The sequence below is a fragment of the Anolis sagrei genome, chromosome 4, assembly GCF_037176765.1.
Source record: "Anolis sagrei isolate rAnoSag1 chromosome 4, rAnoSag1.mat, whole genome shotgun sequence".
Classification (NCBI taxonomy): Eukaryota; Metazoa; Chordata; class Lepidosauria; order Squamata; family Dactyloidae; genus Anolis; species Anolis sagrei.
Window position 1 is genome coordinate 129,898,337 of NC_090024.1, and position 24,115 is coordinate 129,922,451.

The 24,115-nt window shown below is 40.3% G+C and overlaps 1 protein-coding gene across 2 annotated transcripts in view; it reads left to right on the top strand.

The window, feature by feature from the left end:
• Nucleotides 1-3,293: 3,293 nt before the first annotated feature.
• RC3H1 (ring finger and CCCH-type domains 1) overlaps nucleotides 3,294-24,115 on the top strand; it is a 61,193-nt gene continuing 40,371 nt past the window's right edge. For both annotated transcript variants that reach the window (XM_060774394.2, XM_060774395.2), the window contains exons 1-2: nucleotides 3,294-3,599; nucleotides 23,233-23,587. In XM_060774394.2, coding sequence (XP_060630377.2) covers nucleotides 23,357-23,587 — 231 coding nt within the window. In that variant the 5' untranslated portion in view covers nucleotides 3,294-3,599; nucleotides 23,233-23,356. The remainder of the gene's footprint in view (nucleotides 3,600-23,232; nucleotides 23,588-24,115) is intronic.

Below are 24,115 nucleotides of genomic sequence, written 5' to 3' on the forward strand. Positions count from 1 at the left end.
TACAACTTCTTTTGTTGCAACAGCTCCACTGGCTGCCATTATTATACCTTACAACCTACCTCTTTTCAGATGTGTTTTCAGATCTCTCTGTGTTATGCTTACAAGTAAAGGGTATAACTTCCTTTTTTAAAATGTGTGCCATTCAGTCGGTTGAAGATGTAGCGGAGCGCTAGTGGTCTCGTCCAAGAGGCGGGAGTGTAAAGATTTTTCCTAACAGTTCAGTCGCCATCATGTGTTGGAACAGTGAGGATTATGCTTTTGCCATTGAGGCCTACTTTTCGAGCGGATGTTCTGTGATTGCAACCCAGTGCGCCTTTCGGAATCACTTTAATTTAGCCCCATTGGCCCCTGTCCCGGACCGGACCGGAAATCAATTGTGACGTGGGTCACTACATTCAAACAAACTGCAAGTGCGTCAAGACGAAGAACTAGAGTCCCTCGGCCCATTAGATCACCTGAGAACACTGAGGCAGTGAGAGTTTCAATGTTGCGAACACCACGGCGTTCTGCGCGCAAACATGTGTCTGCCCTTGGACTTCCCAATCGTTCTGTGAGGAGAATTCTTCATGATTATCTTCATTTTGATCCTTACAAGATGGCGATTGTGCAGGAACTTTCTGAACGTGACTTCAATTCTCGGAGGATTCCGTGTGAGGTTCTTCTCGAAGTCATTCCTGAGGACGCTATTGTTTTTTTAGTGATGAAGCCCATTTTAATTTGTGTAGATCCGTCAACAAACAAAACATGTGCTACTGGGCTGACAACAATACTCAAGAATTGCATCAAAGGAGGGAGGGAGTAGCATTGGGTCGAGTTCAGCATATCATGTTCAGCATATCATGACTGAGGGAGAGAGTTGCCTTGGGTTGAGTTCAGTGTATAAATTACTGAGGGAGGGTTTTGCATTGGGTTGAGTTCAATGTATAAATAACTGAGGGAGGGAGTTGCCTTGGGTTGAGTTCAGTGTGTAATAACTGAGGGAAGTTGCACTGGGTTGACTTCAGTGTAGAATAACTAAGGGAGGGAGTTGCATTGGGTCGAGTTCATTGTGTAATAACTGAGGGAGGGAGTTGCATTGGGTTGAGTTCAGTGTATAAATATCTAAGAGAGGGAGTTGCATTGGGTTGGGTTCAATGTATAAATAACTGAGGGAGGGAGTTGCATTGGGTTGAGTTCAATGTATAAATAACCGAGGGAGGGAGTTGCATTGGGTCGAGTTCAGTGGGTAACATGACTGAAGGAGAGAGTTGCATTGAGTTGAGTTCAGTGTACAGTAACTGAGGGAGGGAGTTGCATTAGGTTGAGTTTGGTGTATCATAACTGAGGGAGAGAGTTGCATTGGGTCGAGTTCAGTGTGTAATAACTGAGGGAGTTGCATTGGGTTGAGTTCAATGTGTAATAACTGAGGGAGGGAGTTGCACTGGGTTGAGTTCAATGTATAAATAACTGAGGGAGGGAGTTGCATTGGGTCGAGTTCAGTGTGTAATAACTGAGGGAGGGAATTGCATTGGGTTGAGTTCAGTGTACAGTAACTGAGGGAGAGAGTTGCATAGACTTGAGTTTATTTATTTATTTATTTAAAAGTTTTGTATACCGACCTTCTCACCTCGCTTGAGGGACTCAGACCGGTTTCCAACCATAATATCACATACAATCAATAAAGCATCATAATACATATTACAGTAAAACATTAAAACAGCAATTACAATCAATAACTATAATGGTCAGTCGTCACACTAAAATCGTTGCTCTTCATCCTCCATCCATATCTCAGGGTGTTGACTCACTCGTCGAATGCCTGTTCAGTGTACAATAACTGAGTGGGGGAGTTGTTTGGGTTGACTTCTGTGTGCAGTAACTGAGGGAGAGTTGCATAGACTTGAGTTCAATGTAAAAGGAGCCCCCGGTGGCGCAGTGGGTTTAAGCCCTGTGCCGGCAGGACTGAAGACCGACAGGTCGCAGGTTCGAATCCGGGGAGAGGCAGATGAGCTCTCTCTATCAGCTCCAGCTCCTCATGCAGGGACATGAGAGAAGCCTCCCACAAGGATGCTAAAACATCAAAATCATCTGGGCATCCCCTGGGTAACGTCCTTGCAGACGGCCAATTCTCTCACAACAGGATGCTCCTGACATGGCAAAAAAAGGTATAAAAGGAGGGAGCTGCATTGGGTTGAGTTCAATGTATAAATGAGGGAGTTGCATTGGACTGAGTTCAATGTATAAATAACTGAGGGAGGGAGTTGCATTGGACTGAGTTCAGTGTGTAATAACTGAGGGAGGGAGTTGCACTGGGTTGAGTTCAATGTATAAATAACTGAGGGAGGGAGTTGCATTGGGTCGGGTTCAGTGGGTAACATGACTGAAGGAGAGAGTTGCATTGAGTTGAGTTCAGTGTATAATAACTGAGGGAAGGAGTTACATAGGGTTGAATTCAGTGTATAATAACTGAGGGAGGGAGTTGCATTGGGTCGAGTTCAGTCTACAGTAACTTTGGGAGGGAGTTGCATTAGGTTGAGTTCAGTGTATCATAACTGAGGGAGAGAGTTGCATTGGGTTGAGTTCAGTATATAACAGGGAGTTGCATTGGGTCAAGTTCAGCGTATCATGACTGAGGGAGGGAGTTGCATTGGGTTGAGTTCAGTGTTTAATAACAGAGGGAGGGAATTGCATTGGGTTGAGTTCAGTGTTTAATAACAGAGGGAGGGAATTGCATTGGGTTGAGTTCAGTGTATAACTGAGGGAGCGAGTTGCATAGGCTTGAGTTCAGTGTATAACTGAGGGAGGGAATTGCATTGGGTTGAGTTCAGTGTATCATGACTGAGGGAGAGAGTTGCATAGGCTTGAGTTCAGTGTATAATAACTGAGTGAGGGAGTTGCTTTGGGTTGAGTACATTTTGATACTTGGGTCGAGTTCAGTGTGTAATAACTGGGGGAGGGAGTTGCATTGGGTCGAATTCAGTGTAACATGACTGAGGGAGAGAGTTGCCTTGAGTTGAGTCCAGTGTACAGTAACTGAGGGAGGGAGTTGCATTAGGTTGAGTTCAGTGTATAAATAACAGGGAGGGAGTTGCCTTGGCTTGAGTTCAGGGTATCATGCCTGAGGGAGTGAGGAGCCTTGGGCCTAGTACAGTGCCTGGGCCCTGCTTGAGAGTGTGGGGGGCTTGAGAGGAAAGCCACTGCGGCCTGGCTGAAGAAGGCCACTCGGGGCGCCTTCCTGCGCAAACCCGGAAGCGGAGTGCCTCCTGGCCTGGCCCCGCCCCTCTCGGCAGCAGGAAGCAAGGAAGGAAGGGAGGAAGGGCGGGGGGAGGAAGAGCCGCGCATGAGCCGCGACGCCCGCGGAGGCGAGGCGGGCCTGGTGCTGCTGCTGGTGGCGGTGGTGCTGAGGGAAGGAAGCGCGGAGGCACCCAAGATGGCCCCTGCTGCAGAGGCGGCCCTGGCCGACGCATCCGCCGCCGCCGCCGAGGGCCAGAGGAGGGGAGAGGCGGCCGGGGCCGAGGAGAGCTCGCTGCTGCTGCTGCCGCTGCTCCTGGGCCAAGACGAGGTGGGCGCCACGGCCGCGCCTGTGCTCCGCAGCTGAGAGGAGCTGCCGCCGCCGTGAGGTGAGAGAGAGAGAGAGAGAGAGAGAGGGAGCCTGGGCAGAACAATAGGGCGGAGGCTCCGGCCTACTCGCGCCTCCCCCTCCGCTCCTGCCTTCGGGGGCAAGACCGGGCCCCGTCCCTCCTTTCAGGGCGCCTGCTTCAGCCAGGCCTCGCCTCTGCTCTGCCCCCTCCTTGTCTCTAGGCCGCAGGCTTTTGCCGAGCTCGATTTGCCTCCTTCCCTGGCGCTGTGTCTTCTCAACAAACTGAGGGGGGGGGGGGAAGGGGGTGGTGGCAGGTGTTAGACTTCTTCCCCCGGCTGTTTAATCCTTTCTCTTGAAAGAGGTGTGGATTTGTCTACATTGGGTAGAAAAAAAATACATTAAACCAAGGATCTCAGGCGTGTTTGGCATGATGGCAGATTGCTTTGGCATAAATCAAGCTTATAATTGACAACGTTTGGGATATTTTCTCCAAGGGCCCTTCCACACAGGCCTATAACCCAGAACATCAAGGCAGAAAATCCCACAGTATCTCTTTTCAACTGGAATATCATCCCACATTGACATATATTCCAGTTCAAAGCAGATAATCTGGGATTTTCTGCCTTGATATTCTGATTTACAAAGCAAAGCCCCCTTCCACAACTGAATAAAACGCCACATTGTCTGCTTTGAACTGGAATCTATATAAATAAAAATGTAATGTTCGCTTGTGGGATTAACATAACTCAGAAACCACTAGATGAATTGACACCAATTTTTGACATAATACGCCTAACAGTCCAATGAGTTTTCATCACCACTAAAAATACAAAAAACCCTCAGCAGAACAGACTTAAAAACAGCCAAAATACACCATATATATATATACACACACACTCAAATACATATACATATGCACACATACATACACATACGTCTATCTATACCCAAGCACACACAAATATACACACACACACATCTATATACACACACCTATATACACATGCACACATACATACACATATATAAACACAAGTATGCATAAAGACAAGCATACACATACACACAATATACATATAACCCAACAATTCTTTATTGATTGATTCTTTATAGTCAATTTTGACCATATCAAAACATGCAAAACATACACACTTGCCCATACATACAGTAAAACCATATATGAATACAAGGCATCCCGGCCTACTGGCCTGTCAACCCACTCCTAAATGATTGTGCAATTACAAGATAAAAAAATTAAAAGATTAAAAATTGATTAATTCCTTAAAATAGGGTTTGGGCAGCGGCGTGGGTAGGTAAAACTAGTGGCATGTCCATATTAAGTTTTTAAGCTGGACTTTTGTTGATGGCAGCAAGGTCTCCTCTCTCTGGTTCCATCTTCTTGTGGATGGCCAGTGCTTTTTGCGTAAATATACATATGCACTTATAAACACACAAATATATGCACACATATATACACATATGCCCACACATATATACACCCAAACATACCCCCCCCACACACACATATCTATCCATATCTATATTTCTATCTATATATATATACACACACACATATACACAGATACACAAATATATACACACATATAAACACATACAAAACACACATATATATAGACTGGGCCATAGCAATGCGTGGCAGGGGACGGCTAGTATATAATAATAATAATAATAATAATAATAATAAAACTTTATTTATACCCCGCCACCATCTCCCCGAGGCGACTCAGAGCAGCTCACATGAGGCCAAACCCGACAACACATCAATAAAATAAAAAGCAGTAAGCAAATAAAACAATACAATTAATATAAATCACATATAAACAATAACACGCAAGGATTTAAAAAACTATGGCCGGGCCAGTAGTTTAAAATTTTAAAAATAAACGCTGGGCATGAACAGAGGTAGGATGTATCTGGTAAGAGGATTTTAAAAGAAATAAAGGGAGAGCAACCCAACGAGTAGTTAAAATGCTTCTGAGGACATTTTGCTGGGAATTATTTCCTATATGGCAGTGTGGACTCAGATAACCCAGTTCAAAACAGATATTGTGGGATTTTTTGCCTTGATATTCTGAGGGTCCTTCCACACAGCCCTATATCCCAGAATATCAAGTCAGAAAATCCCACAGTACCTGCTTTGAATTGGGTTATCTGAGTCTACACTCAGATAATGTGGGATTTTTCTGCCTTGATGTTCTGGGATATAGGGCTGCGTGGAAGGGCCCTAAATTATATGTGTCCACACTGTCATATATTCCAGTACAAAGCAGAAAATGTGGGCTTTTATCCAGCAGTGTGGAAAGGGCCCTAACTGCTTGTGAGTATTGTGGCCTAAGTAAACAGAAGGGAGAAAAAGGTCTACCATGGCTCTGGTGAGCATTGCTTCTGAGCCCCCTTACACATAGCTGAAGAAAATTCCACATTTTCCGCTTTGAACTGGGTTGTATGGCAGTGTGGACTCAGATATCCCAGTTCAAGCAGATAATTGTGGGAGTTTCTGCCTTGATATTCTGGGTTATATAGCTTTGTGGAAGGGGCCTGAGTAAGGGATTAGGGGGCCCTGTGTGAGCTACTCTTTAAATTTATTTTTATTTATCATCAAAGTCCATAAGTATACATCCTTTCCCCATTTTACAATATCTTGGACAGGGGAGTATGCCATATTTTACACCAATGGTTTCCAACCTGTGATCCATGGACCACCAGTGGTTTTCAAGAATAAAAATATGGTCTTTGGCCTCATAGTTTCAACACTGTTGCAACGAGAGCGACTGGTCTCGCGAAACCCTCTTATAGTGCGAAAGCTTATTAAATATGGCTTTCTGTGGCCAAGCAGATGGCGACTACTGAATGGCATATGTTCTGTATTAGAAATTTGAGCTGATGTGGTCAATACAATGCAATTTTCTGAATCAGCACCCCAAATAAACCGAATATGAAGTTGACCAAAAACTGATTTGTAACCCTTTTGATACTAATGTTGGAATCCCTGGTCAGAGCGGTCCCTGGTTAAAAAAAAAAAAAGGTTGGGAACCACTGTTTTACACAAATAAAAAGAAGAAAAATCAAATACACCTTAAGTATACTTCTTATCGTATTTGAACTTTCCACAGTTGGAGCATAAACTATTTATAGTACTGTACTGTACTGTACTACGCATATTTTTATTTTATTATTATTATTATTATTATTATTATTATATTTTCCTACTCCCCTTACCCTTATTTTGTGCCAGCTTCTCCAGGACCAACAAACTCATCTTGTTTCACAAATTCAAAATTTAATTGCTTGTTGTCAGCTTGTATCCCCTTCCCTCATTAAACAAATACTCAATAAATTCTCTCTGTATTTTCCACAAATCTGTTTCTTTTGATAGTCCCTTTTTAACTTTAAAATCAGAAGTCAACTTGTCATTAATAGCTATGTTCCAGATATCTCTGTATCATTCTTCTAGTCGAATTTCCTTTCTTTCCAATTCTTTACTATTAATAATTTTGCTGCTGTTAGTAAATTAGAGACCAATTCCTTCTCTTGTGAGGGAATTGTATTGTTATGTATAAGTAGCAGTGCTGATTTTGGTGTATTCTCTATCTCTGTTTTTATTGTTGCTCTTATTTATTTAAATACCGTTTCCCATTTTTTTTGTATAATTTTACATGATCACCACATATGATCATATGATATGGGCTTATTTCCTGACAATCTCTCCAGCACAGTGTGCTGCTCTTGCCTTAGTTTTGCACATTAAAAGATTCTTCTCCTGCCATCTGCTCATTGGTCTAGCTTTTAGGGGGAAATTCTCTCTCATATATTCAAAGGACATGTAAGAAAGGGCCATTAGATTGGGTCTGATTTTTGTTATTGTTTCCTCTTTATAAAAAGTAGCCTCACTTTCTAGCTTGAGAAAAAGAAATGGCATTTCAATTTCCTAGAACACAACTGCTTTCCCACCATTCCTCATGTTATAGTAATAAATAATAATAAACCTTTATTTATATTCCACTCCCTCTCCCCAAAGGGACTCAGGTGGCTCATAACATGAGAAAAAAACATACATGACATCATAAATAGAAATAGAATAAAAATTAAATCAAACAAATCAAAGATAGATATTAAAGATATTATTATATTTATTTATACCCTACTTTAGCTCTCCCGCAAGAGACTCATGAAAAATATCAGCATATTAATCAACAATATGATTTTCGTTGTCAGGTTTAAGGTTGGAAAGGGAAAAAAAGTCTGCTTTCTAGGAAATGAAATTTTAAGCTTGGGAATCCTGCCCTGACTCGGATGAAACAAAATCCCCATGCATTTTCCAATAAAGAGTAAATTTTGGGGAGGAAGTCAGCCCTGTGAAATAGCTCACCAAGAATCTATTTAATGTGTTAACAGCAAATGAAGCTTGTGTGTTATATTGCTTTATTTATCTTCCAAGCTACATTTTAAAGTGATGTAGTATTTTAAGACATTGGAAAATTATTTTTGTTTGAAATTTATGAAATAGGATTTTAGTTACCAGTATTTTAATATGAAAGAGTATTTACCTTGCTAGCTGTTAGGGGTTTCCCCTCTTATATGATAGTCTTAGCATACTGGTTCCCATGGTTAAAGTCCACTAGCAAGTTATTGGGTCCCTTTCAATACCCTGGTGAGATATCGGTATTAGATATTTTTGAGATGTATATACAAGTTCATATGCTGTATCATTAATTTATTCCCATTCACTATTGGGATCCAAAGTACTGGCACTCATAACTGCCTAGCACTCGTGGTCCAATGACTTACTAGTGTGGATCATTGAGTGGAAGCCAGTGACACTTTAGACAAAGAGTATTTTCTTTAAGTTGGAATGTAATTTTTGATTCATCTAATATGCATTGTAATGTAGGAAAAACATGTCCTTTTCCCATGTACTTGTTGGATTTGTGGAAAATCTTTGACCCTCCAAATGTTGCTGGAATAGAAATTTATTTAATTATCTCTTGTTGTTGTTTTCAAATGATTTTTGTTTTTGGAGAGTAAAAGTGGAATTGGGAAGAAGGTCTAGATCCTGCTGATATGCTGGAGGGGGCAGGAAAAGATTTTCCGTTATAGATAGAATATTTTCACCAGACAGACCCTGACCTTAGTGATACAGCCTTTGGTAGCCTTCAGTTTAAAATATCATAGTGTGCTCTGTGGGATCTGCCTTTGAAGAAGGGTTAGAAACAACGAATAATTCATAATGTGTTCACTGGGTAACTTAACAAGGACTAGATTATATCACATTGGTGCAATGCCAGTTGCAGTGGCATCCTGTCTGTTTGTAGATAAAATTTAAAGGGTTAGTTCTGCCTATTTAAAGCAGGACCTATTCCTAGATGGCCCTTGTAGCCTCTCCCAACTTTAGAATTCTGTGACAAAGATGCCTGAAGGACTGCATTTCTCTGTATGTTCCTCCTGTAGTTTAAAATGTTCTGTAGAAGACCTTCTGTGGCTACTCCCTATAATAAGCAAAAAAAATTAATCTTTTGGCTGCCCAGTAAACAATATTCTACAATAACAGTAAATAAATAAAAAAGATTTTTTCTTTGCTAGAGATAACAGTGGCTATGTATGTGTGTGCTCTCAAGCCAACTGTTGAATTATGATCCTATGAATTTCTTTTTAAAAATATTTTTTATTGGGTATATATCCTTATACATAAAAAATGGGGCTTTGAAAGGTAGGGTACAGTTAAGGAGGAATGGAAAGCAGGAGGGATGGGGAGTGCTTAACTTAATTTCTCATGGGATTTTCTTAGCAGGAAATACTCAAAATTATAGTCTGCAACAGCTGGTATTCATTGACTGTCTCCCATCCAAGTACTAACTAGGGCTGACCCTCCTTAGTTTCCAAGATCAAAAGAGATCTGGTGCCTTTGTGGTATTTAGACCCTGCACTGTGTATGTCTCATAGTAGCCAACTTCTGGACAGGATATTCACTCACAAACATGTAGAGATGTGGAAATGAAAAAAAAAATCGGAATTGTATATATGTATTGGTTGTTTGTTGCTTCGTTATGTTTTATGATGTCTTAGATTTTATTGGTTTTATTGTTTTAATGCAGTTGATTTTTAATTGTGTTACTTTGCAACCTTGTTTATATTGGGCTTGGTCCACATGTAAGCTGCCCCAAGTCCCTTCGGGGAGATGGAGGTGGGATATAAGAATAAAGTTGTTGTTGTTGTTAAGGTTTTCAACACAAAGTATACTGCCACGTACACTCACACATACACAGTTATCTATATTGCAGTCATGCTGAATGGGTTAGATATAGCACACACACACATATGCATACATACACACACATACAGAGAGAGAGAGATTGATTCTAGGGGAAAGCGTTAATAAGCCTCAGTAAACCCTAATGTTGAAAGGGAAAGACCAAAAAAAGTGCCAGATATTCCTCAGCAAAATTAAGTTATACTTTAAATATAACATGTTTGGTATCGTTATCTTGTGGTAATAACCTATAGGTAGCACATTTTTGTTCAATATAAGATAAGTTTAACATTTATGTTAAACTATTCCAATAAAATATTTTCCATATAAAGACTTGATTGTGTTTGAATGTCATAGGCGATCACTCATGACTATGATTGTCTTTCAAAGGTAGAGTTTTGGCAGTGGGTCCATAAGTGACTGTGGGATTTTCTGGATTCACATGGTCTTTCATATTGTGGATGTAGATTTCCAGATGGAAGGTGGTCATAACAAGGGCCTTGATGCACCTTCCTTTTGACATGTTTTTCCCTTTCGCCTTATATTCATACCTCTTCAAAATCCATCGTTTGGCTATAGTATTTAGCCAAATATATTAAATCAGAGACAGCACGGTTAGAGGACTGGAAAATTTTCTAGTTCCACCTGTTCCGGAAAAACCACAGTGTTAGAAATGAGTCTAATTGAGTCCTTTAGGACTGCCAATTAAATGTGCGTACAACTGCAGAATTACTTTATATTAGGGATGAGAAGCGGATAGTGAAAACTGCGATATATTGTGAGATTGGGTAATTGACATATCATTGGGTGCGGTTACAGACTATCAGTATAACTGTAACCATGACAAGTTGACTTCCTCTGGATTAGGATCTTAGAATCTCTGAACTGTAGTGAACTGGTTTCTTTTTGTATACTCGGGCTTTTTCAGTGAATGACCAACCTGTGCCAGATATTCCTCAACAAAATCTGTAACATGTTTTGGGTGCCTTTCAGATTTGTTGGGCTACAACTGTCATCATCCCCGATCAGCATATTGATTGGCAAAAGTCTAAAAGATCTGAAGAGCAACAGCTTGTGGCAGTCTAATGTACAGTGAAAATTGTGTTGTTCAATCAAAATGACAAGAGCACAGAATACATTGTTCTGTTCTTTCAGCATGAGTCCCACATTTAGCTTTGATAAGAAAGCATTGTATGCATTTAATTCTGATCTCAGTTTCCATTTTAAACAGAATTTTTACATGACTTCAGTTTTTACATATGTGGAAATCTTACATATGTTATTAGCTCCCCAAGTAGCATTCCTTACCAGTTCTTAATAAAAAAACTATAGTTCATATTTCATGATGTGTATTCACAAGATAAATATTAAAATTCTTTGTACTCTTATAGCTGTATTTGTGATTTGCCATTTTATTTGCATAGAGTACTGCTTTCTACAACCTATATTTCAGATTTCAGCTCCAATTTTAAAATGGTAGCAAGTTAAAGAGAGGGCGAAATCAGGTCTGCATTCCAATGGTGGGGATAGAAAAACCTACATTCTCTGCAACTGTCACAATATTGCCCAGCATGATATACTATTTTGAGCATTAAACTAGGACACTTTGAATTAAAAAAATCTATATCTATATATATAATAAAGAAGAGTGTTTGTTTGTATAGGACAGAGGGCGGACAGAGGGCGGAAGGGGTATGTGGCAGCGTTCTGATTGGCCGGCCTGAAAGTTCCAACATTCGGATTGGCTGCCGCAGTGGTGCTATTTGCATATGGTCTCTAATTGGCCAGCTTCAATAGGAGCCCCTGGTGGAGAAGAGGGCTCATGGCAGAAACGGGGCATGACAGAAGGAAATTTGCATATGGTCTCTGATTGGCCAGCCTCAAATCCAACATTCCGAGATGAGAAAGAGAGGAAAGGAAAGGCCGGGGGCTGGGTCAGAACACTACCAATACAGACCGAAATAGGCACACAGAGCCCCCATCACCCACTCTACATCCTACTGCAGTTTGGAGGAGGATGAACCATGGATGATGGGACTTGCAGTACCACCACTCACATTCTGAGACCGCTGTTAACCTCATCCAATGACTAATCAGGACCAAACTTCGCACATAGACCTCTCATGACCCACTGTACGTCCTGGTGTGGTTTGGCCGGGGATGGACCGTGGATTATGGGACTTGCAGTACCATTGCTCAATTCTTCAGACCACTGCAACCCTCATCCAATTACCGATAAATACCAAACTTGGCACACTGAGTCTCCATGACGCACTCTACATCCAGGTGCAGTTTGAAGGAGATGCACCATGGACGATGGGACTTACAATACCTAAACTCCCTTCCTAAGACCATTACAACTGCCAACAATGATGGAACAGGACCACAATTTACACTGAGAGCCTGCATGACCCACTCTACATCCTGGTGTGGTTTGGAAGAATTTGGCAATGGATGATGGGACTTGCAATCATTTCACTCACTTCCTGAGATCACTGCGACCCTCGCCAATGACTGATCAAGACCAAACTTGGCAAGCAGAGTCCCCATGACCCACTCTACATCCTGGTGCACTTTCGAGGAGGACAGACCATGGATGATGGGATTTGAAGTACCTCCACTCCCTTCCCAAGACTGCTGCAACCCTCATCTAATGTCCAAACAAAACCAAACTTGGCACACAGAGCCCCCATGACCCACTCTACATCCTAATACGGTTTGGAGTAGGGCATGCCATGGATGATGGGACTTGAAGTACCTCTACTCGCTTTCCGAGACTGCTGCAACCCTCAACAATGATTGAACAACACCAAACTTGGCACATAGACCTCTCATGACCCACTTTATGCCCTGGTGAGGTTTGACTGTGGATCGTGCATGGATTTTGGGACTTGCAGTACCTTCGCTCAATTCCTGAGACCACTGCAAAACATCATCCAATTTCCGATAAGGACCAAACTTGGCACACTGGGTCTCCATGATGCACTCTACATCCTGGTACGGTTTAGAGGATGATGCACCATGGACAATGGGACTTAGAGTACCTTCACTCAGTGAAACCACTGAGACCCTCATCCAATGACTGATGAAGACCAAACTTGGCACACAGAGCCCCCATGGCCAACTCAACATTCTGGTGAGGTTTGGGAGAGAACAGACTATGGATGATGGGACTTCAAGTACCTCCACTCACTTCCTAAGACTGGTGCAACCCTCATGTAATGACCAATCAACACCAAACTTGGCACACAGAGCCCCCATGAGCGACTCTACATCCTGGTGCTGTTTGGAGGAGGACGGACAATGGATGAGGGGACTTGCAGTACCTTCACTCACTTCCTGAAACCACAGTGACACTCATCCAAATACCAAGAAAGACCAAACTTGGCACAGAGAGCCCCCATGGCCAACTCAACATTCTGGTGATGTTTGAGGGAGACTATGGATTATGGGACTTGCAGTACCTTCACCCATGTTCTGAGACTGCTGTGATCCTCATCCAATGACTGATCAAGACCAAACTTAGCACACAGAGCCCCCATGACCCACTTTACGTCCTGCTGCAGTTTGAAAGGGGATGGACTTTGGGTGATGGGACTTGCAGTACCTTCACTCACTTACTGACACCACTGCCACCCTCATCTAATGACTGATAAAGAGCAAACTTGGCACACAGAGCCCCCATGACCCACTCTATATCCTGCTGCTATTTGTAGGAGGATAGGCCATGGATGATGGGACTTCAAGTACCTTCACTCACTTCCTGAAAATAATGCAGCCGTTATCCAAAGACCAATAAAGACCAAACTTGGCATACAGAACCGCCATTACCCACTTTCTCTAATAACCCGGGCAACGCCGGGTCCCCAAGCTAGTAATTAATAAAGGAAAAGCCCCTTATCTTGCTCAATTTAAGCTTTATTTATTGCACATGTTACGGGACTTTCTTGTTTGAGGCTTTCTTGGCAACTTCAATTAGGATTGAAATGTCTGGCTTTGACATTTGCTACCAGTAGAGACCAACTTTAAGTTCTTCCTTGTTCTCCATTTTACTCCACAATAGTCAAGTGTAGCAAGCAAGCTGTGCATAACCTTTTAAGGGTGAAGGAAATACACCCGTCTCCTGATTTGCAACACTTGTATGAATGCAATACTGTGGTTAGTGATAAAATAGGTATAGCTGCTCCACTCTAGTGATACAGCCCAACCATTTCTTGTAGGTACCAAATGCCACTGCCACTAGTTTTGTAGATCTGTTGCTAAAACTAACCTGCCAAATTCTTGTGTTGTCATGATGCTGCTGTCCTATCACATAGTCCTGACATAAGCTACTTGCACTGAGGCATGCCCTAACAATCTTCCATCCACATCCTGATGCAGATTTCCATGGATTCAAGCATAATCATGAAAATACTTAATACCCAAATGTAAAGGGCCATTGCTTTGTTTGTTCTCTTCTGCATAGATAAGGTGTGGTTTCTTGCCATATAAGACTAAGCTTCTAGTCTATGATGATTACAAAATTACCAGAGATTCTGGTAATTACTAATCAAAGATTTCCCTTTAATCAACACAGTCAATTTATTCACCTTGCCTAACTCACAGATCTTCATCAGTCATTATTCATGTGTTGAGTTAGCTGGTTCTTTTTATCGCTGAGTGTAGACAGTTCTCACTGCAGTTATCATATATTACAACAATATTTCAAATTTCTTTCTTAAAGGTTGTCCAGCATTGTAAAGCTGGACAACTTTTAACAAAAACATCTGTGGTCTCATTTTAAATTTAACCTTTCCAGCATCCAATGTATTTGATTCCAGTATTTCTGAATCTCCGCAAGACTAAGACATACAAAAAAAGTCTCAGTATTGTGTTCACATTGTGCTTACGTTTCCATCAATTCAGCCTTCAAACTCAGCCACGAGTGACCACCTACAATATATCTTAGAAAGTCTATCTGGTGTAAAATACCATCTGTACGTCATCTTTTAAAAAATCTTTCAAATCATGATTCAAGTCTTCATTGACACCTTTTCTAATATTTTTCAGCTGGATTTGTGTACCTATATTTTGGTGTTATTTAACCACACAGTCAGTCTTTCACTTGGTCTTCCTCAATTTCTTTTTTAACAGCAAGGTTAAATTATATAGGTTATATAGTTACAACCTGAGTACAGTTAGTTTTCAAACTGTGGTTTAACTATTACAAATCTGAAAATGTTGTTATCAATCTTATATTAGCAAACCATTGTTTGCAATGGGTATCCTTCCCTTTTAAATTCCTGTCCATATTGATCATTGTCTAGTGTTAACAAATCTTTATAGATCAGCCACTTTGCTTGTAAAGAAATTTATCTTCTGAACAATTCTACATGAGGAGAACAACATAAAGGTGTACATTTTGATTAAATCTAGTCTTATATTTAATCAAAATTCACCACATTGATCTCTTTATGAAGTGTGATTATTAAAACTTGAGTCTATTTTTAGTTATCATAACAAAAAAGATGTGTACCCAAAATTCAAACCACCCTCTAGTTGCAGTAATCTTTAGTCAACTTCATGAAAAACCTGGAAACTCAGTTTCACACTTAATTTTTTTCTTCCTCTTTGGTCATATTTTATCCAGAACGGTTTTAAAGCCTGTCAGTTTTTCCATATTTCTTAAGGATAATGTTTAAGATTTCACCAGTATGCAGCAGGTCTACTGGTCATATCACTAAATCGCTTTCTAAAAGAGTATATTTTTATATATTCTTTAAATATCCCTCTTAGCTCTAATTCCTTGACTTAATACCTCTGTCACTATTAACAACAGTAGTGAAAGAGGACATCCATGTCTAGAAGCTTTCTGTATTTCGCATGGTTTTGCCAATTCCTCATTGATCAAAATCTGGTTATCATACATCGGTTTAATCCATTCTTGAAAGTTTGTTTCAGATTTCATCTTTTACAAAATAGTCCACATAAAATATTAAGACACACTATCAAAGACTTTCCACATCCAAAAGTATCAAAGCCCCCTGCATTTCTTTATGCATGCATAATATTCCAGAATATTTATTTATTTATTATTTATTTATTATTTGCACTTGTTAACCGCCACTCTCAGCCCGAAGGCGACTCGTGGCGGTGTACAGAACATAGAACATAAAGACAACAATTACAGTAAATCAGGACATAATACACATGTTACTAACACACAGCTAATAAATTAAAAATCCGCTTCGCCTTATTTGGGTCATAATCACAGAATATCCACAACACACTTAGTGCTGTCACTTGGATATATTTTTGATTTAAAATTCCTGTGGGTTATAAAACTTTTTCAATTTCTTTGTTAGGATAGCAGTAAAATTTTATAGTCCGTATTCAACAGATATATTGGGCTGTATTTTTTTGGATCTGCTTGATTGCAGCTCTCTTTAGGAATTGAAGTTATATTAGCCTATCACCAAGAATCTGTATTGTCTTCCTTAATTAGACATTTATTGTTTGCTGTAAAGCAGAACTGTCCAAACATTTCATGCTGGTGACACTTCTTTTTAGATATGCCTTATTCCTTGACACAGTAATTTAATTTTATCATAGGTTAAACCAGTACCTGAGATATGGACACATGCCTAAATTGTAATAACAAAATGGATGGGAGCACAATATACCTAATGAAAACCATATCTATATCTATGTTTCAAATAGACTCAAATGTTTATTGTTATGTTCATGTGATACACCTACACATTGCAGTTGACATACCAACATGTCATGACATATAGTTTGGAAAACTCTCCTGTAAAGACACAATTAGTTCATGTTGTAATTTCTTACAATATTGTGGTGCCAGTCCATCACAATATTATATTTCCTTGTCTCCTCAAGTGCCTTAACAACTTCTACCATAGTTATTGGTTCATCAAGTCACCTCCTTTGTTCTTCATTATTTATCAGGAAATCTTGTCTTTCTAGATACTTTTGTAACTTTCCTTTCAAAGACTGGTGTGTTATAAAGTGATGCTTAGTATTCGTAAAGGCTTGTCTTCATCTTATCTTGGTTTGTTAGGTCTTAATTTCTATCTCTAATTAATCTCTTCTCGCTGTCTTTTCTTAGGTTACATGCTAGCCATTTTCCTGGTTTGTTTGCCACTCCAAAACATTTCTCTTTCTCACATTTCATCATCTTTTTAATTTCAGCCACTGTGAGAATAGAAAACATTTTTGTAACCATTCGATTTTAGAAATAAATTCTTTATTTGGAAGATTCTTTTGCAACTCATCATCTTTTTTATTGTATCCTGGATTGTCTGTAAGTTTTCTTGTCTTTTTCTTTGTCAATATTTTGGTGTATTTTTTTTTAATCTTCAGAATGACTGCTAGTATCCCAGACCATCTTAGTATCACTTGCTCATCAAATAGTAATGATTTATTGAGTCTTCAGTTGAATGACAATTTCCTGTTATGCAGAATTAAAGCAACAGGATTATGATCTGAAATTGTTCTAGGCAGATGTTTCAACTTTATGGTTGGTGGATTTGGATATTAAGAGCATGTCAATTTAAAAAAGGAGGTAAGACATTTTATTTTTTAAAAACAACAGAAACAACAGATATTTTTCCTCACCTAATAGTCACATCCTACTTTTTTGATGGGAAAAGTGTGACTATTCTGCAATGAAATATATGTCCTTAAACAAAATTACCTTTACGCCATTAACTGTCAAGTGAAATTTTTAAGTGGGCCTTCCAAAAAAATAAGCAAGGACTTCAGTTTTAGTGCAAATATCTGGCACCTACTGTTCTGGCAGAACATGACCTCTCATTGTTTTCTCCCTTTCCTTGAGGTCTAGGGATGACAGTGCATCCAGAATATCCACCTTGTTGTATTTAAATTCTCTGTAGACTACTCTAGATTCTGATTATTACTTTCCAATTTATCTCATTTTTTGTTCACCTGAGTAAAATATGCTGCCTCGGATTGTGGTGGTGTCTCCTTTTCTGGAGACTTTAAAACAGAGGCTGGTTGGCTATCTGTCGGGAGTGCTTTGTTTTTGTGTTTCTGCATGGTAGGGGTTTGAACTGGATAGCCATTGTGATCTATTACACCACTCCATGCATATTCCATCACTGCCTTTACGTTTCCTTCCAACCTGGACAGCTATCATCATTGATACTTTGATTCTCAATGTGGTGAAGAATGGGCATGCCAAGTTCGAATTGGAGTTATACATTTGACTTCTGGGATAAGACCCTCCTACCAAGCAAATCTTCTGGGATAAGACCTGAACTTTGTTCCAGAAGGGCGCAATCAAGCATGTTCCTATTTCCCTTCTGTAGAGAAGCTTCTGTTCCTGTTACAAAGAACAATGATTGCTTCAGACCCATCACCAACATCAAGGGTGTGAATTCATCCATCCAACCACCCCTGTAAGTTTCATATCTCAGCTCCATTCTTTCTCTTCTGCAGACAGATTATTGGTTCACCATAACTCTAGACATCATGAATACCTATTTTCATGTCACCATCAAGCATGCTCACAAGTGCTTCCTCTACTTCAAGGTGAGGAATTGACGTTATTGATTCCGTATTCGGGACCACACTATCATCCTCTTCTTATACTTAGATTACTGGATGGTTGTAATCAGTTCTCAATATCAACTTTTTCAAGATGTTGCAACTGTGATCTCTTTCAAGATCTCGTTATCACTGTTAACACATTCAAATCTGTTCCATCTATCCTTTATCGGGGCCACATTCAACTCCATTCAGCAGCACCTTACATACAGGAGACTCAAGTTTGAACTCTGAGCTTGGGATATAGAAGTGCTTCTGAGTTACATTGTACTCATGACCTCAGTAACTCCCTTCACTTGATTGCGTACCCTTCTGATCCTGGTTTCTCTGTGCCTTCACCCTCATGTTAATCCACCTTTTGAAGTGACAGCAGTACTGATATCTTTTCTTCAGTCCACCTTCTTGTTGACAGCCAGAGACCACATATGTGTAAGGCATGCCATTCCAGCAATTTCCAGTTAACTGCCACTAGCTCTCTTGGTTAAGGTGGAAGAGATAGCACAATATGAGCTTTTGTCTCTTGGGACAGCTTTTCCAGCCCAAAAGCGTCATTTGGATATGTTTGTTGGGAGAGTTTGAGGAGTGGTCTTTTTTTAGGGCAGGACTTGTGCATTGAGTGGAGGTTTGCTGGTTTGCTTGGTAGGATTCTATTGTTTTGGTGTGAATAGCTTCAAATCATCTTCAGGTCATCTGCCTGAGCAGCTAGTCTCAGGAGGGAAGAGTATCAGCATAAAAAGTAGATCACAAAAAGTAGGTCAAAGGCTGCTTGGTAGAGGAACCATTTGCTACTAACTCTCTTGGCTGAGGGAGGAGCTAAGTGCCACTAGCTCTCTATGTAATTTCATCACCAGTTCCTCTAGCTTGACATACAGGAGCAAGGTGCATAGGGTGAGATGAACAGGTGGGACAAACAGCAGTGCTTGTATGGGTGTTTTTGAAGGAGGCCCAGATTTCTGTTTCATTCTTGACTTAATTTTGCTAGAAGGAATGTTGAGGGAACTCCCACCTGCAATAGTTGAACTGGATAGCCTGTGTGGTCTCCAACTCTGATTCTGTGAACTTTAACTCAATATCGGTGAGCATGTACACCTCACTTCTGGGTTGGGGGGCATTGCAAAGCTGTGAAACATGATGACGAGAGGAAGGTGGTCCAGCATCGAATACAAGGATCACATCAACCTCCTCAAACTCTTGGATGTGTTCAAGAAGTTCAAGTGCTTCAAGATGGTGCTGATGGGCAAAGTTGTATAGGTGATCTCTAAAAACTCAAGCATGGACCATGTATGGCCATGTTCCATTCTTCTGGAACATGGCCATACAGCCTGGAAAACACAACAACCCAACTCAAGAGTAATCTTGTACATAAGCAAGGAGGTACTCAAATTCACACTCTGCCCACCTCACCCTCAAATTTTGGACTTGGTGCATAGCTATGCACAATGTATTTCTGATAGCTATGCATCTTCCCAGGGAAGAGAATATTTTAGTATAGGGGTCCTCAAACTTTCTAAACAGAAGGCCAAGTCACAGTCCCTCAAACTGTTGGACGGCCGGATTATAATTTGAAAAAAATAAATAAATTCCTATGCACACTGCACATATCTTATTTGTAGCACAAAAACACTTGAAAACAATACAATAATTAAAATGAAGAACAATTTTAACAAATATAAACATCAGTATTTCAATGGGAAGTGTGGGCCTGCTTTTGGCTGATGAGATAGGGTTGTTGTTGTTGTGTGCTTTCAAGTCGTTTCAGATTTAGGTTGACCCTGAGCAAGGGCCAGGTAAATGACCTTGGAGGGCCATACCCAGCCCCCGGGCCTTAGTTTGAAGACCTCTGTTCTAGTACATTGGTTCTCAGCTTGTGGTTCCCAGGTGTTTTGGCCTACAACTTCCAGAAATCCCAGCCAGTTTACCAGCTGTTTTTGGAGTTGAAGAAATGAACAGGTCTATCACCGGGTAATCTCATTTCCTGAAAAGGGGAAGAAACTCTTCAGAATGAAGCTGCCACAGAACAGTATCTTTGTCATCGACTGGATTTCCTTACGCTCTGTTGAGAGTCAAGTTCAACACCCTGATACCAAGACTCCCCTCTGACAACCTGGCTGATAACACCATAATCAGTCTGTTGCATCTGGTTCCACAGATTCTCATGAATCACAAACCCTCCACAAAATGTTATGTATATAGATGGAAATTGCTCACTTAGTTCTTAGGAAAGTTTGCTGTTTAACCCCAGTCTACTTCGGTATCAAATGTTTTGGACTTTCTGGTTTCTCTTCTGGATAGAGGTCTTGCTTTGTCTTCAATTAATTGTTTCATTGTGGCTATTCTAGTACAACAGAAAGTTGTTTCTCAAATCCTCTTGTTAAAGCTTTCTCATCAAATCTTCAACCTCCTGTTTCTTCACCTATGCCTGCTTGGTATCTTGAGCTTGTCCTCCCCCTGCTTTTGGAGACCTTTCAAGTCCATGATTTCATGCAATTGAGTCCTGTCCTGGAAAGAGCCTTTCTCGATGCAATCACATTTGCTGGATAGGCAAGTGAGTTGTGCACCCTTAGAGGCAAATAACCCTGTATGCACTTTCATTGGGTTAGAGGTTTTTTGAGCAGACATTTCTTTTCCCCCTAAAGGCATTTCTGCATTCCATTTAAATCAGTATATTGTGTTTTCAGTATTTTTTCAGGATCCCTCTTCCAATCTCAAAAATAAATTAACTATTTGAACATTAGAAGAGCTTGGCATTTTATGTTCAGAAAATTGTATCTCACAGAAAGCCCCCAGGACTCTCTTTGTGTTACTCTGGCTCAAAGTTGGCCTTATCTGTTTCATCACACAATGATAAAACTGGGTGGCATATGCTATTGGACTGGCATATCCATCTATACCTGGAATGTTGTCCTCTTCCACCGAACGTACAGCTTTGGGAGGGACACACATGTAGTGGTGAGGGAGGAAGATGATACCCGCCTAACCAGCCAGATCAGTAAATCAACCCTGGCAATCAGTGGGATTACATGTCGTAGCCTTGACTGGCATATCAACTACTGGGTAGACAACCTTCTCAGAGTATTTGGGCACATTCTACCAGAGCCATACCTATATCTGCTACTTCTGTTAGAGCTGTTCTGTTTTTATGTATGACTTGACACCCGCCTCCTAGGTTAGTAACTTGCTAGTCACCAACTTGTGTGACTCACAGAGATCATGATGAAGAAAAACAGGTTGTTTACCTGTAACTGGTTCTTTGAGTAGTCATTTGTGAAATCACACAGCCCCACCCATCCCCCCCTTTTATGCCCTGTTATCTCCAGTTTCCTTTGGCTGCTGTCATGTGTGGTCTGGAAAGTGGGCATGCAGAGTGGGTGGGTTTACCACTAGAATTGTAACTCTGGAGATCTAGATGGTTCTAAGTGTGCTCAGTTCGTGCAGAATAACCATTTGTGTAAGCTCACAGATGACTAGTTGAAAAACCGCACTTAAAGATAATCTGCCTATCTCCTTTCACCCTTTTAATTGTTTTTATTTAATTCAATTTTATATGGACAAATTGCATCATTATGATGGGAATTGGAATAATTTATGCGTAAACACAATGAAAACTCTCATAAATAAAAATGCTGATAACTCTCATAAACCAGGATACTAAGTATTTATCAGAATCTGGGCAGATAGATTGGGTGACATCATAGCACAGTACATATACCAAAGGCAGTTTAATTATTCACAATATCCAGTTTACAGACCCAATTTTAAATATGTTAAATGCCCCACATCTATTCTTCAAAGTCTTTTGTCAGTTCTGAATGGAAGTTTCTGGGTAAAGTGGTTAAAACAAGTGGTATTGAATTGTACCGGAGTTGTAAGCCACCTTGAGTCCCGTGAGAGGAAGGAAAAAAGGCGGGGTATAAATGATGTAAATAAATAAATAAAACAATGCACTTATGCAACTTTTTTTTACAGTTTTGAAAGTGGTATATAGTAGCGTAATAATAGAGACGAATGGAATGGACTGCTCACCCTTTTAGATTTTACGAGGTATTACATAATTATCGCTCTCTATGCAAAAAACTCCTGTAGCTGCTCTCTTGTGACATAGACTTTTGAAAACCAGAAATACTAGATGAGTTATTGATCAAGCAGTTACTCTTTTTATGCTTTGTGTGTGTGAGCACACACATGTACTTTGTTTTACAAATTGAAGTTAATAGCTTTGTATAGGTGTTGTGGAGATGGTTGAAGTTTTTCATGAAAGTGTGCTTATTAGATTTTTATCATGAGACTAGAAAGTTGACAGAGCAGCCATTCCTTGGCATTCTAACGTGAATCTAAAATTTCGAGAGCAACATATACCTAATTGTAAGTTAACATATTCAAGTAATATGAAAACAATTGGCTTACATGTGCATTATTCATATGGCAAACTTTCCTTATCAATAATGAGATGGGTTTCCATCGTAAGGTAGGAAATCTGAATTAGCCCACCTCTAGGAGACCTTAGAAGGCTACCCAATGCAGAAATGTTCACAAACTATTCCTTGCCCCAAAACACTCTGGTGGTGTGGGGACAATTTTCATCACATTTGTGCCCCCTGTGAGAAATTTTAGGTATTATAATAGGAGTAGACCTGGGTCACATTCCAAAATGAAAATATGATGAAAATGACTTTTACCCTTCCATTGTTCCCAAAGGCAATTTGGGACCAAAAAAACTTTTTGAGAAAAAAGCCGACCCTTCAGGACTATAAAAACAATCTTTAAGAATGCATGTAGACTCCCTCCCTCTCATTGGACGTAAAATCTAATAGCTAATTGTTTCTTTCTTCTCTTTCAGGTTATATTTCACACTATGTGCTGATTGTCTGTACTTACAGAAGATATTTAAAACATTTTTTAAAACAAATTGATTCCAGTGGAATCTGCTTTAGATTTTGTCTTGTGAAGTAACACCTGAAGCAATGCCTGTACAAGCTCCACAATGGACGGATTTTCTCTCCTGTCCTATTTGCACACAAACGTTCGACGAAACAATCCGGAAGCCCATCAGCCTGGGCTGTGGCCACACTGTATGCAAGATGTGCCTGAATAAGCTCCACCGCAAGGCATGCCCCTTTGACCAGACCACTATCAATACAGATATTGAGCACCTTCCTGTGAATTCAGCTTTGCTGCAACTTGTGGGTGCCCAGGTAAGACTTCCTTGGCCTTGGCCTGTTGGCCTTTGGGGGCGGTGAGGGTGGGATAAATCCACTTTTCCAGTAGGCCTGTTTATTGTGGGATGAACAGGCTTATATTTCCAAAACCTTATGGAGGAAATGAACAAAGTTTTAAAATGACCAAATTTTTTTTGACATGAAGGTGATAAAGTCAACATTCAATGCATTTTATTTATATATTTCTCAAATGATTGGTAAATTGAGTATATTGTGGAGAAATGCAGCTAAGGTGGAGACTTCTCTTTTGTTATTTTGATTTTAATATCAAATAACAGTTTGTGGTTTTTAAGAGAACAGTGTGAAAGGCATATGAAGGTACACATTTTGTCCCAGAATTAGTTGAATGAGGAAGAAGATGTACATGCATGCTGGCCCTCCCCTCCCAATGTGTACATGCATGTGCACACATACATCACTTCATGAAAGGGTAGGAAGATGGAACCACTCCAGTCTGTAGAGGTGAAAGAGTCTCCTGTCCCTCAGAGATCTTTACTGAAGGCA